The sequence below is a fragment of the Plectropomus leopardus genome, chromosome 10 (assembly GCF_008729295.1).
Source record: "Plectropomus leopardus isolate mb chromosome 10, YSFRI_Pleo_2.0, whole genome shotgun sequence".
Taxonomy (NCBI): domain Eukaryota; kingdom Metazoa; phylum Chordata; class Actinopteri; order Perciformes; family Serranidae; genus Plectropomus; species Plectropomus leopardus.
In genome coordinates, this window is record NC_056472.1 from 34,572,301 (window position 1) to 34,587,214 (window position 14,914).

The following is a 14,914-nucleotide window of genomic DNA, read 5'->3' on the forward strand; positions in this document are numbered from 1 at the left end:
TGTATTGATTGATAGTTTGTTGTATGTATTGATTGATAGTTTGTTGAATGTATTGATTGATAGTTTGTTGTATGTATTGATTGATAGTTTGTTGAATGTATTGATTGATAGTTTGTTGTATGTATTGATTGATAGTTTGTTGAATGTATTGATTGATACTGTTTGTTGTATGTATTGATTGATAGTTTGTTGTATGTATTGATTGATACTGTTTGTTGAATGTATTGATTGATACTGTTTGTTGAATGTATTGATTGATAACGTAATGCTGTCAGAGTATCTGCAGTTTGTCACACTGAGCTCTGATTTTGGAAAAAACACATCTGGTATTCTTTGAAAAAAGCAACGTTTTTATGTTTTAAAAAAATCATCATTAATTTTACCAATAATTGATTCAGGAAAGTGCTTACAATTCAACCCCAACATTAGTTCACATGTTACAAAGATGAAGATATTAGAAATGTTCTCACTAATCTGAGATCAATATTCTGTGATGATGTTTTAAAAAAAAAAGGAAAATATTTACAGCTTTTGAGCTCAAAGCCCGAAATTTAACAGATAAAGATCTCGTTTTAGACTCAACTAATTACTAAAATTGAGGATTTCAAAATTTCAGTCTTGATAATTATGATCTCCTCATATCTTTGTGCTCTTTGTCATATCTTTGACATTTTGGTTTTATATTCTGTTCCTTGTTTTCATTCCTGTTTCATGTCAGCATCTTTCAGTATTTTGCATTTTATTTTTACTTTTTTGCATTCCATGTAAAGCGTCTTTGAGTATTTAGAAAAGCACTTTATGGGAATAGTCTATCATTATTACTAGTATTATTATTATTATTATATCTGGTAATTGAGAGATGCAACTCTCCCGCACCGTTTGATTTTGTGTATTAATCTGAGAAATCAAATAAAGTAATTTCAAGATACGGAATTGGTAATTAAGAATTTATTCTAGATGTGAAAAGATAAATTAGATTTCTGCTACTTTAATATTTTTTTGTCATTTTAACTTCATTTTAAAAGATGAAAATTGAAATAATTTTCTGTTTATTGGAGCTGTGATTAATTTTTGTGTATAAAAAGACACAAAGTCTCAAAAACTGTCTGTCCCATTTTCAAAACGTCCCAGAAGACGTCTTTGAATTAGAGGACAAACTCCTCATGTTGAATAACATCTGTCTGTCTGTCTGGAGGACGTTCTTCGGCCTGACAGCTTCAGACAGCGTTCACACGTCTAACTGTTGCTGTTGAGTATTCGGTTCCTGCCGTGAGACGCGCGGACCCACCTGAGATTCCCACGGTGACGTCACAGGAGGCGGCGCCGGCCTCGTTGGAGGCGTGGCAGGAGTACCTGCCGCTGTCGGCCACGCGGCTGCTCTTGATGCACAGCACGGCCACGTTGCTCTTGAAGCTGATGTCGTATTTGTCGGAGCTGTTGATCTCCGTGTCGTCTTTGAACCAGCTGACGGAAATCGGCTGCGAGCCGGACACGCGGCCCTCGATCTTCACCAGCTTGCCCTCCAGGTCCTCCATGTTCTCCGACGGCTTCTTGGTGAAAACCGGCGGGTTCTTTCGCTCTGAGGAGGAAACAGAACGTGACGGTGAGGACGGGGAGTCTCTCCATTAACGAGGCGGCGGCGGTTAACGTTTACCTTTGACGGTGATGTCAGAGGAGCAGGAGTCCTTGCCCACGTCGTTGGAGGCGTGGCAGAAGTAGCGTCCCGTGTCGCCTTTGTCGGCCTTCAGGATGGTCAGGTGCGGCGTGTTGTCCACGCAGCTGATCTTGTAGTTCCCGCCGCTGCGGATGTCTTTGTGATCTTTGGACCAGGTGACTTTAATGGGGGCGGAGCCGGTCATGTGACACTCCAGCTCGATGCTGTCGCCCACAGTCACCTCCTGCGGCGACAACTTCCTGTCAAAGACTGGCGCGTATCTGGGCTCTGCAGAGAGACAATCAATAACCAATAACCAATGAGATGGATCAGACCGATCAGACCGATCAGATCAAACAGACACAGACAGACCTCGAGTGACTCGAGGAAAATCCATGAAATGTTTATTATGAATAAACGAACGTGTTCAAGGACCTCAAAACTCGAAAATCCTCCAATGATTTCAATTGATTATGTTTTTACAGTTTCTGGCTGTGATCAATGCTGTAATTTGGGGGATTTTTATTTTGGCAGGCCCATGGGTGTAAAAGATATGTTTTCTTTAGAAATCACATCGCCCAAAAATCATCAACAATTTTTTTAAGAGAAAAATAAAAGTTGCCCCAAATTTTTAATATATATTTTTTAAATCATTAAAGAAATTCAAAAAATAAATCACCAAAATGTTTATAGAAAAAAAAATCACCAAAAATAAATAAAATCCCCAAAAAATCACCCCAGATTTTTGAAGACAAAAATCACCATAAAATTAAAAAAAAAAAGTTATTTATTTTACATCACAAAAAATGTTTGAACAATCACCAAAAATCAACAAAACTTTGAAAATGTTCCTTCCAAAAAGTCTGCAGTAACAATAAATAGTGAACCATTTAAAGTGGTATGCCCCTCCCCTAAACCAAAACTAAAAAAACATAGGACCCTCAGCAGACCCCCCCCTCATCAATAATGAACAGTCCCTAATAATGACAACAGGCTCCGACTCTGATGGAAAAAGCTGTTTGGGGAAAGTCGCTGCCAGAGTGCTTAAAAAAGCATCAAAATAAAGTTTGTTCATTAAGAAACGTTACAAATGAATGTCAGAGGAGGAAAAAGTCCTTATGTATTGTTAACAAAAAAGAAAAAAATCAAAGTACCACGTTGTGAATGTACCCCATCACAAACAGCTAAATCTACTTTAACCCTTTGAAACCTGAGCAAATTGGTTTCACTTCTTTCAGAAACACGAACAGACGTCTCAGAGAAATTTAACAAGACTTGGCCCAAAAATAAGCAAAGAAACTTGTGAGAAGATTTCAAGAAATCTTCTCATTTCAAGAAATCTTCTCATTTCAAGAAAATTACCTAAAAAAATAAGCAAAAACAAAAAAGTAGAAAAACAAAGAAGAAAGTGCTGAAAAAAAATATTCATGTTCTTGTTTCTGTGACATCATGTAAATGTGACCCCCCGCAGTGTGCGGCTGCAGCGCTGACCTTGCAGGGTGAGCTTGGCTCTGCAGGACGCCGTTCCCACGCTGTTGGTGGCCACGCAGGCGTACTCTCCGGAGTGCCTCTTCTCGCCGCGGTTGATCTGCAGCACGGCCGTGTTGTCGTCGTACAGCATGGAGAACTCGCCTCCCGGCCTCAGGGGCTCGCCGTCTTTCAGCCACGACACCTCGACGGGCGACGAGCCGGCGACGCGGCACTCGAAGTGGACCGGCTGACCCTCCGTTTGCTGCAGGCTGGTGATCTTCTTCGGGAAGGACGGTGGCGTTTTGGCCTCTGGAGACGAGAGACATGGTGAGAAATGAGTATTTTAGTTGTTAAGAGTACTGAAGTACTGCACCTTTATTGTACAACTTTACTGTAGTATGTACATGTCATGTTACTTTACAAGCAAACAACACACAAAAACAAAAAGTAAATACAACGTTAGTGTTCATTTTTTTTATCAGTCGGCCTGTGTGAAGCGGCCCAGGTGTGGTGCAGACGGTGGGGATTCAGGTGTTCACCGAGCACGTTGAGTCTGCAGGTGGAGGAGGTGGAGCCGATGCGGTTCTCGGCCTTGCAGGTGTACTCTCCGATGTCGGCCTTGGTTGCTTTGCTGAGCTTCAGACAGGCCACGCCCTTCGAGTACTCCAGCCGGCAGGTGGGGCTCGAGCGCACCTTCCCGTCCGCCTTGAACCACGACACCTTGATCTCCGGTGTTCCTGCCACCTGACACTTCAGACACACGCCGTCGCCCGACGTCACCTCCATCGGCTCCAGGGACTCCACGAAATACGGCGGCTCTGAGGTCACAGCGAGAGAGCGTGTTAGTGACACCTGGTGGTCGACGCAGGGACTGCAGCTCAACACGAACAACTGACTCACAATAAAAATGACGTATTTTGTATGAATAGATAAAATAGAATTAAAACAATAATAATTTAAATAAAATGTTATTAAAAATAACCAAGATCTGTCCTAATCATAACTATCAAATATTCATTGACTTTCAGAATATTAACCCTTTAAGTGCCAGGTTTTTCTCATGATGCCACTATGTTTTTAGATGAACCGCAAAAAATGACCTATTTTAAATATATTAACCCTGAAGGGATTAAAGTAATGCAAAAAAGAAAGTCTGAATCTGAACTGACCGAGGATAGACACGGCTGCGTCACACGTGTCCTTGCCAGCGTCGTTGGACACCTCGCAGGAGTAGCGCCCGGCGGCCTCCTTGTCATCTGTGCTCAGACACTCGAGGATGCAGGAGCTCTCCGTGGTGGTGATGTTGTATTTGTAGGAGGCGAAGATCTGCTGTCCGTCTTTGAACCAGTTCACTGTGATTTTGGGAGTTCCCGTGTAGGTGCACTCCAGCGTCAACGGTTTGCCTTTCTCCACCGACACGTCCTTCAGCTTCTTGGAGAACGCCGCCGGCTCTGACAGACACAAAAACAACAGTTCGCAGTCCCAACCTCAAACATTTTGTTTTAAATAAACGTCTGTTCAGTCGCCATCTGTCCACACAAAGTTAATTAAAGCTGGTGCCTGCTGATCAGAGGACTGCATTATTTATATATTTGCAGTTTTATGAACTGAACTGAAGTGTTGTATTAAGCTCCCGCTTAGATAATTATTAATAATCTTATTTATTAATGTAACCCACATGAAATCATCATGAAAGCACCCGAGTACCCGACAATTTACACAATTTACACTTTACCTGAGGAGAACTGAAAACTGACGACTGAACCGTAGACCGACAAACTAAGGACCGAGAAAACAGCGTTTGTGCTGCAACGGACAATTTGGGGTTTGAATATTGTTATTGTTTTCTGTAATAAATCAGCTGTCGACCCTCGAGAAAACAGGCCCAAATTTCATAAAAAGATCTTAGCCCACTGTATATTCAATAATGTTAGGTCATCTGTGTGACATTAATGATTATAAATGTCGGGATTATAGACGGTCAGCCTGACCTTTGACGGTGAGGTGGACGGGGGCGCTCTCCTTGCCGGCGTCGTTGATGACCTGGCAGGTGTACTCTCCGGCGTGGGATCGGTCCACTCTGAAGAGCGTCAGGAGGACCTGGTTATCTCTGAGGGAGAAGTCGCATTCTCGTCCCATCGCCATCTCCTTCGCCCCTCTGAACCACTTGAGTCTGAGCGGCGCGCTGCCTTTCACCATGGCCGAGAAGGTCACGTCTGAGCCGGGCATCGCCTCCACGGGCTGAGGAGGCACCACGAAGGACGGAGGCTCTGAGGACACACACACACACACACACACACACACACACACACACACACACACACACACACACACACACACACAAACAGACATGTTTTTAAGAGACCAAAAAGACTTAATTCAGGAGTTTTTATGACTGAAGCTGAAAAAAAAGCCCAGAGAAAACTTTCTGGGGAAACAAGAAAAAAATTAAACTTATAATTTTGAAAACATTTTTCCAAGTCTTTTTTTCTTTTTCTGTTTTAAACTAATTTCAGGTAACGTTTTTGTAAGCTTTTACTAATTTCTTGCTGTGTTTTGGGCCATTTCTTGTAAAGTTACTCATTGCCTTATTTACATGTTTTTGAAATAAAGTCAAATTGCCAAAAATGTCAAAGGGTTTAAAAACCCAGGGGAAAATCCCTAGGGGGAGAAAATTAAATAATTCTGAAGCACTATTTTTCAGGTTATTATCATATTTTATTTTATTCATTTTATTAATTTTCTGATAATTCATTACTAGTTTATGGTAAATTCTGGGGTCATTTCTTCTTTCGTTGCTCATAACCTTCTTCCCAAGTTTTGTCGTGGTTTTTAAAGCCCATGATGCAGTGCTGTGGATTACCTTTGACGATGAGCGCGGCGGTGGTCTCGCTGGAGCCCGCCTTGTTGACGGCTTTACATTTGTAGACTCCGGAGTCGGACAGTTTGAGCGTGGACACTCGCAGCGAGCAGCTGTTGTTGCTGAAGGAGAGCTCCTGGTTGGGTCCGCTCTGGATCTCCTCTCCGTCGTGGTACCAGAAGATGGTGAAAGGAGGAGAACCCGACACTTTGCACTCCATCTCTCCGGCGGCTCCCGCCACCGCGTTACAATCCTTCAGCTTTCGGGAAAACGACGGCGGGATGATCTTATCTGTCGGGAGGAAACAAGCATTCAGAGCCGCTTCAGGACAAAAACAAAGAGAAAATGTGCCGACAGAGGATGAAACCTCGACGCTTTTCAACAGAAAGAAATTTGAACGTCTCTCAGCATGTGACAGAAATATTCGTCAGACGTGTTTATATTTATGTTTATATATCGTTCTACTAAAGCATCATCTTTTAGTCATCTCTAAATTTAATTCACAAACTCATGTCATACCCTGTCTGATTTCCCTTTTCTTTTTTCCCTTTAGCTTTCTTTAAGTTTCTCATTGCCTTCTTGAGTCAATGCGCTCAGGTTTCAAAGGGTTAATGGTGCTGCTAGATGACAGATAGGTTGCATTAATCCAAACACATGGAGAAAAAAATAAACAATAAATTTTGACTTTTGTTTAACTTAAAAAAGACTGGAGTTCGGATCAGCTGTGCCGGTGGGTCGACAGTTTCATGTGTTTTTTTATTCAGTTTGGGAAATCCAATGATCTCTTCAAAGCATCAGTGACAGCTGACAAAACATCCTCTCTGTCGATCAACTGTTGGGGCGGGCGTCCTGGCCGGAGCGGTAAATTATTTTGTCTTCGATGGAAATGCTTCTGCTTAACTCTAGTGAAATGTCTCACTGTCGCTGTGCTGACGACACGCAGACGACAGTAACTTCATGACTGCATATCTGCTGGTACAAATTTAATGTCTCGAAACTTCTTTCATCTTAATTTGGACACATCTAAGGTCCTTGTCCGATTGCTTTACGAAGGCAGTCAGTCAACAACTTGTTCCCCTCGCAAGCAACATCAAGACCGTCTCTAAAAATCCTGTTTGACCAACATTTAAATTCTGAATCTCATATTACAAAACTCATTCAGTTGTGTTTTTCCAAATGTGAAATTGCAAAAAAATCAAACTAATACCATCAACAAAAACTTCTACTGCATATGTTAACGTTTTCTCAATTAAACTACTGCACTCGTCTTATTCAGTCTTCTATTGGTCGACTTCAAACGGTACAAAACGCAGCAGCCAGGCTGCTGACAGATACGAGTCATTGGTCGCCAATGGTGACAAGTAACTAAGTACATTTACTCGAGTTAAGTACACATTTCATGCCCTTGTACTTTACTTGAGACTTTTCTTTATATCCTATATAGTCTATACTTGAGAATTTTACTCCACTACATATGGGAGGGCATTGTTGTACTTTTTACTTTACTACATTTATCTGAAAGCTTTAGTTAATATGTACTTTAGAATATTTTTTTTTTACCAAAAAAATTAAGTTTTTAAAATATGTTTTGTTATAAATTAAACTACCCAATAGTTTATACAAGCACAGCTGAAATGATCAGTCGATTAATCAACTAGCTAACAGACAGAAAATTAATTGGCAACAATTTTGATGAAAATGTGTTATTTCTTTGTATTTTTTCTATTTTTGGGGGGGATAGTTTGAGTTTTTTGTTGTGGATGTTTTTGTTTTTCCCTGAATTGGGTACTTTGGAAATAAATATATAAATATATTAAGTCTTTTCTTTCTCTGTCTCTTTCTTTCTGTTTTTAATAGTTTTGAATTTGGTGGGTGTTGTTTTTAAATGTTTCTGAATTTGGTACTTTGGCAACTATTTTAATGAATACTTCTATCATTTTTTTTTTTTTTTTTGGTTCGTTTGTTTTTTCCTTTAAAGAAAAGTTTATACCCTTCTGTGTCTAGCCTCTGGTCCAAGGTGCATAGTTGCCTTGAAAATATTTTGGGCTTTCCCATTCCTATGCATACCACCCTACTTCTGTTCAATGATGCCTCCACTCTTAGTGGCAATACCAGATTGGCACATAGGTAAATTATATTTGCAGGACTGACTGCTGCTAAGAGGACTATAATACATTCATGGTTTTCCCCAGAGCCTCATCGGCAAAAGAATGGCTGAACCACTTTAGGGACATCGCTCTGTTAGAAAGGTCACACATAAGGTCACAGGTCATACATAAAGCGCGAGCTTCTGCAGGCCTGGGACGCTCTTATCGGTTCTCTTTCAGACATAACTTTATCTGCTCGCATATAAGGTGTTACTGTGAATTAATGTGTGTGATTTCGTAGGTCAGCTCAGCCCCTGCCCTCTACTTCTCCTCTTTCTATTTGTGTATGTATTTATATATGTTCTTCCTTTTTCTTTAAAAAGTCTTAAATGGCAAGGCAATGGCACTATGTTTGTGTTATAGTGTTCAAATTGTTCAATAAAAGGTTTGTCACAAAAAAGTTTATAGTTTGGAGGTGTTTTTTTTCCATTGAATTTGGTACTTTGGAAATAAACATTTAAGTAATTGTTTTTTTCTTTATTTTTAAAAAATTTGGTGGGTAGTTTGGTTTTTTTTTTAGATTTTCTAAATTGGGTTCTTTTACAATGTAAGTGCAAATTAAACATAGCATTGATTTTAAATTGGTACTAATTACTGACAAAATGAATACATTATTATTAATAATAATAAAACTTTTACTTTGTTGGTAACTGTGGAGTGATTATTACACTTGGGGGTAAGCTCACCCTCTGTGGCACTACGGCTTAAATGAGTAGGTCTAGCTACCAAAGTCCAGGTATGAGGAGGACACTAACCTAAGACGGTGAGATTTATTTTGCTTAGGTCCTTCCCGACCTCGTTCATAACCTCAAACGTATATTCTCCAGAGTCCACTTTCTCTGCAGAGAGAACATTCAGGCTGGAAATCATCCGTGAAAATGAGATTTTGTATTTCCTCCCGGAGGCCAGCTCGACCCCGTCCTTGAACCACTTTGGCGTGAGCTCTGGGGTTCCGCACACTTTGACCTCCAGGGCGGCCATGTCGCCGGCCGTCACGCTCAGAGTGTCAGGCTTGTCCACAATCTTGGCAGGTTCTGCAAATCAAGGGAGAATAAGCAGAACATGCTCTTAATCAAACCTGCAGGAGGGAAGGGTGACAGAAAAAACAGCTGACAGAGAAAGAGAGAATTATATGATTACAAACCTAGAACAGTCAAGTTAGCGAAACACTCCACACTCCCAGCATCGTTTCTGAGTTGGCAGGTGTATTTGCCTGCCGTAGTTGCATCAGCCTTAAACACTTTAAGAGCGACCCGGTTGTTCTCAAAGGTGATTTTCCTGTTGTCACCGTCCCTGAGAATGTGATCCTTGTCCTGAACCCAGGACACAGTAATGGGTTCAGAGCCTTTAACAGTGGCCACAAGGGTCACCTCCTCTCCCATTATCACTGTCATGTTTGACAGTTTCTTCACAAACGACGGCGGCTCTGAGAAGAGGAGAAAAACAGCGCAGAAGGGAAAGTCAGCAAGGTGACAAAGTGACTTTAAAATCTATGACTTGTGATTTTCATTTGAGACTATCGCAGTTTCTACTGACCTCTGAGTTTAACCAACGTCTGGCAGGTGTCACTTCCTACACTGTTTGACACTTTGCACTCGTATTCGCCGGCGTCCATCGGCTCTATCCCAATGACATGCAGCGTCGCTGAGCTGCCCTCGCCCACCATCTTATACTTCCTGCTCTCCATCAGAGGTTTCCTGTCTTTGAACCAGGTGATCTGGAACGGAGCTGTACCGCTCATCTCGCAGTACAGACTCACGTCCTTACCCTTCAGTCCCTCAACGGACTGAGGTACCTTGACAAAAGATGGGGGGTCTACAGAAAGATCAGCAAACTGTTATAAACGGGGAAAGAATCCATGGCGAAATCTTAAAGCAGAAATACGTAACATTTCATGCGCTGCCGCACTGTGCAGTGGCAAAAGGCCCATGGCCAAGATGTCGCCACTTTTAGGAAAGTTTGTTGAATCTACAGCTGAGATAGCAGAACTGATAAGGAATTGCTTGGACCGACAACTCCAATTGGCAAATTTTTCTAGGAAAGCATGTTGGATCTACAGTCCAGATGATGGACTTGTGAATGTTTGATGGAACAACAGCGAATATTTTGGAGTTGATTTGGAATTTTCGGGAAGTACAGCTAAGCGCCAATGGCTGCATTGCTGAAGAAGGTTGTAGGAACTAGAGTTGGTCATGTTTGTTTGACTACAGGATACAGGGCGGACTGTATTTGTTTACTTTGCTGTGGGAGGTGGTTGGAACTACATTCTGGACTGCTGAATTGAGAATATCTGTTGAAACTACAGGTGAGATGGCAGAATTGATGTGGAAAGTTGCTGGAACTACAGTCTGGACTGCCGAGTTGGGAATAAACTTCAACTAAGGTACTATTGCAGACGACATTTGTATGTGGGGCCCACATGGTTGGATTTACCCAAGCTGGCCCCACATGGCGTATGCTAGGGCTTCCTTGGTACCTTATCTGGGGTCCACTTGGGTAATTTACCCTTGTTGGCAATTGATGGGGCCAATATGGAACCCTTGGACAGTCCCACATAGGGCCCATTTTCAGCCCATTTACTACCAACATGGGCCCCACATATAAATGTGAGCTGGAAAGTTTCAGAGGAAAAGTGAAAATAGTTGATGGAGCTCCAGCAACATGGCATAGTTGTTGGGGGAATTTGTTGGAAGAACAGTTAAGTTGAGTTGTTCAAAAGGATGGGGGAATTACAGCTACAATGCTGGCATTTTGAGAAAGAGATGTTGGATGTTGGAGCTACAGAACATATCGTGTTGTGGGAATGCAATGATACTTAAGTGGGCAAAGCTGTTGTGACTAGGATGGCAGAGTTGTGGATTGTGGTTGGATCAACAGCTAAAATTGCTGTTAGGTTGTGAAAGATTGTATATTAAGTTGTTTATCCAGAATGTTTGAGCATGTTTTCATTTGGATTGCCCAAACAAAGAGGCAACCCAACAAGCTGACGAATCGAGTTGCTGGACAAAGCATTTGACGAATCTGCACCATACTGGACGGATATAAAGGACTCGTAGAGATGTTACGTATTCCAGTTTTAAGCTGTTCAACAAAACTTTGACTTCAACACACTGAGAAGTCATGAATACTAAAGGATGATTAGGAAGTCAGTGAGAGGCTAACCTTTAACGGATAACGTGGTGCTGCAGCTGACGCTGCCAGCATCATTCTGAGCTTCACAGGTGTAAACTCCATCATCATCAAAGCTGGTGCGCAGCAGTTCCAGGACTGCTAACGAGTCAACAAATGATGTCCTGTAGTTGCCCCCATCCGTGACCTTGGTGTCATGTTTGTACCAGGTCACTTTAAGAGGGGCTGTGCCACTGACTTTGCACTCCAGGCGGAGTGACTCTCCCTGCTTCACAAACTTTGTGGTAGGGAGTTTCAGCACAAATTCAGGTGGTTCTGAAAAGCCGAAATGAGATGTATTAGCTATTGGAATCATGTAGGTAAACTTACGACAACTTGTTACAGCAGGCAGGTGGCGAGCAGATGAAATAAGCTGAGGAGATGAGCTGGCAATGATGGGTTAGCAGCAGAGATGGGATGGTTGTGGAAATGCAGGTGTATCACAAAGGCAACAAACAGTTCTTGATGAGAAGCTGCAGCAATGAAAATGGTAAAAATGGAAGTGCTATGAAAGCTGGGAAAATGTGACAGAGAATCACTAGTTTAAGCCAGCGATGCAGATGTGAGATGAATAGAGCCACGCAAGAGATGATTGAAAAGATGCAGGTCCAACCTTTGACTGTCAAGTCTGCACTACAGCGCACAGAGCCAGCATCGTTACTGACTTGGCAAGAGTAAACACCGCTCTGGGTGACACCCACTGAGTAGAGCTCTAAGAAGCAAGACAGCCCCTCCTGCCCTGTGAAACAAGTAGGCCCGGTCATGAGCTCTGTGTCGTCCTTGAACCATTTGACGGTGAAGGGAGGCGTTCCCTTAAATGTGCCTTTGAAGCGCACAGTGCTGTTGGGTAGTGCCGCCTGGGTCTCAGGCAGTGTCATAAAGCTGGGAGGTTCTGAAGAGAGCAAGATGGACCATGTTAAAGAGGCACTCACCTTTGATTCAGGATTACATGACCAATCATGTTGGAGATCACAGTCTAACCTTTAACCATGAGGGATCCGCTGCACTGACAGCTTCCTGCCGCGTTGGTAAGTTTGCAAGAGTAGGATCCTGCATCAGATCTCTCTAGCTGTTCGATTTCGATAGACACAGAGTTGTCCTGCTGAATGAGTTTGTGCTTTACACCACTTGAGATTTTGGTCCCTTCCTTCTGCCATTCAACCGAGATGGGGAGGGAACCAGATATTTTGCAACATATTTGAACAAATGAGCCCAATATCTCTTGCATGTCTACCAGAGGTTTGATGAAGCTTGGGGCAATTACTTGTTCTGTTTCAAAAACAAAATAAGAGGAAAGAAGTTAGGCTTTATTTAAACATGTCACTATGAATCAAGAGTCTTATGTTTCTCACACCAACCTAATACGATCACTTTGACTTTGCAGGTGCAGCTACTGATGTGGTTTGCCACCTCGAAGACATACTCTCCTTCGTCCTCTTTCTGAGCTGACTGAACCTTTAGGCTGCTGATGTTGTTCTCAAAGATCAGCTTGTGCTGCCTGATGGACTGAAGCTCCCTGCCATCTTTCATCCATTTCACTTTGAGCTCAGGTGAGCCCGTTACCTTACAGTCCAGACTGACTGGATCTCCAACTGTAACCTTTATCACTTCAGGTTTCTCTGTGATCTTAGGAGGCTCTACAATGCAAAGCAAAGTCAAACATTCATAATGTTTCTAACAAAGTTAGGACTATAGAAAGATTTCAAAGCCATGATTAGTTAAACACAGGTATACCTTGCACCGTTAGGGTGGCAAAGCACTTATCCTGCCCGGCCTCGTTCACCACCTGGCAAGTGTATTTCCCACTGTGCGTTGCCTCACAGGCAGGAATCCTGAGAGTGGCCACATTGTTCTCAAATGTTCTCTCAATCTTTGGATCCTCCAAAATCCAGTTCTCGTCTTTTTTCCATTGTACAGAGAGAGTGGGAGAACCCTGCACGACACACTGAAACTCTGCCTTTTTACCCAGAACAGTGACAGAGTTCTCAGTCTTCTTGGTAAATGTTGGTGGTTCTATCAAAGAAAACCAATGAAATGTTAAAGTAAACAGTCACTTATCACCTCACAAGATAAAAATCTGGACTTGTAAATCTGATTAAACCAACCTTTGAGGTGAAGCATAGTCTTACAAGTACAGCTCCCCACCTCGTTAGCAACGGTACACTGATATTCACCAACATCCACAGTGTCACACCTGTGCACCTCTAGGCCCACAGTGCCATTCATCTGGGAGAAGCCATGTTTGGCACTGGGTTTGATCTCTTTTGCATCTTTGTGCCATGTTATCTCAAAAGGACCAGTCCCAGCGACCTGACTCTCAAAACAGGCACTGGAGCCCTTCACAACATCAGCTGGAGCCAACTCTCTAACAAACGATGGCGGTTCTAAGATGAGAGGAAAGAAATTGTCACCTACCACTGCTTCAATTCTTTTCCAAAAGTAGTAATGCCACAAACAGACTCTATCAGTACTTTCTGTAGGTTTGGAAGCAACATTTCCAACAGAAATGTTTTATAGTTTATACTTTGAGAAAGAATGTACAGCAATGTGTCAGATTTAGGGGGATGCATTTGCTTGAATTGAATAGGATTTTTAAAATTATGTTTTCTTTAGTGTAAAATTACCTGAAATTAGGAATTGTTATATTTTTGTTACCTTTAAATGAGCCCGTCATATGTGCATAGGAGGCGGGTATTCTTTCATGTTGCACCTTCATGTTTCTACAGTAGCCCAGAATGAACAAACCAAATACTGGCTCTAGAGAGGGCCTTTTGAGTTTGTATGTTACCTTAAATCATGCATAGGGTCTATTTCAAAGAGAGAGTTTAATGGAGGGGTTTTCAGTTAGTTGCAGTCTGCAACTTCACCACTAGATGCCACTAAATCCAACACACTGGTCCTCTTAGGTCCATTAAGCAATTGGTCGGACCAGCTAGCGAATGGAAGATGCTGTTTTTTAAATTCCTGATTTTCAACTTGAAATAACTTTTTCAACATTTTTACAGCTCTTAAATGAAGCCAATGCCAATAGACTTCTGCTCTGCAGATTATGAAGGAAATGTTGCATCTACAATATTTGGGAAACCACTTCCCCCAATTCTACATTCCTAAAACTCAATGCACAATGACACATCTGACCTTTGACCTTGAGCTCCATACTGCAGCTCTCACTGCCGGCCTCATTGCGTGCCTCACAGTAGTACAGCCCACTGTCTTTGGTATCAGCCCCGCAGATTTCTAGAGTGGCCACAGAGTTAACAAAGGCCATCTTGTGCCGGTCGCTGGGGCTGATCTCAGAGCCTTCCCTGAACCAGTAGATGTCTATCTCAGGTGTGCCGGTCACCTGGCACTCAAACACTTTACTCTGACCAGGACGGACCACGGACAAACGAGCCGGGGTTCGTGTGAACTTAGGGGGCTCTAAAAAAAACAAAATAAAATGTTTGATGTCATGATCAGACCAGCAACAAGATAAATATTCTGATCTCTGCAAAGCTGACAATGTTTATGTTTCCATCCAAATGTTTTTAATTAATTTTAATCAAATCAGAGTATTTCTATGAGCTGGATGTCCTAAAGAGGCAAAACATGTAGCCTCCAAAAATATAGCTAGAA

At 42.2% G+C, this 14,914-nt stretch overlaps 1 protein-coding gene across 1 annotated transcript in view; it reads right to left on the minus strand.

The window, feature by feature from the left end:
* Positions 1-14,914, minus strand: part of LOC121949594 (titin-like) — a 240,933-nt gene that overhangs the window by 160,929 nt on the left and 65,090 nt on the right. The window contains 17 exon segments of the mRNA XM_042495327.1: positions 1,289-1,579; positions 1,655-1,942; positions 3,146-3,433; positions 3,664-3,942; positions 4,294-4,575; positions 5,116-5,394; positions 5,988-6,275; positions 8,887-9,165; positions 9,276-9,557; positions 9,668-9,946; positions 11,294-11,575; positions 11,913-12,191; positions 12,281-12,568; positions 12,658-12,936; positions 13,034-13,312; positions 13,405-13,683; positions 14,438-14,719. Coding sequence (XP_042351261.1) covers positions 1,289-1,579; positions 1,655-1,942; positions 3,146-3,433; positions 3,664-3,942; positions 4,294-4,575; positions 5,116-5,394; positions 5,988-6,275; positions 8,887-9,165; positions 9,276-9,557; positions 9,668-9,946; positions 11,294-11,575; positions 11,913-12,191; positions 12,281-12,568; positions 12,658-12,936; positions 13,034-13,312; positions 13,405-13,683; positions 14,438-14,719 — 4,803 coding nt within the window.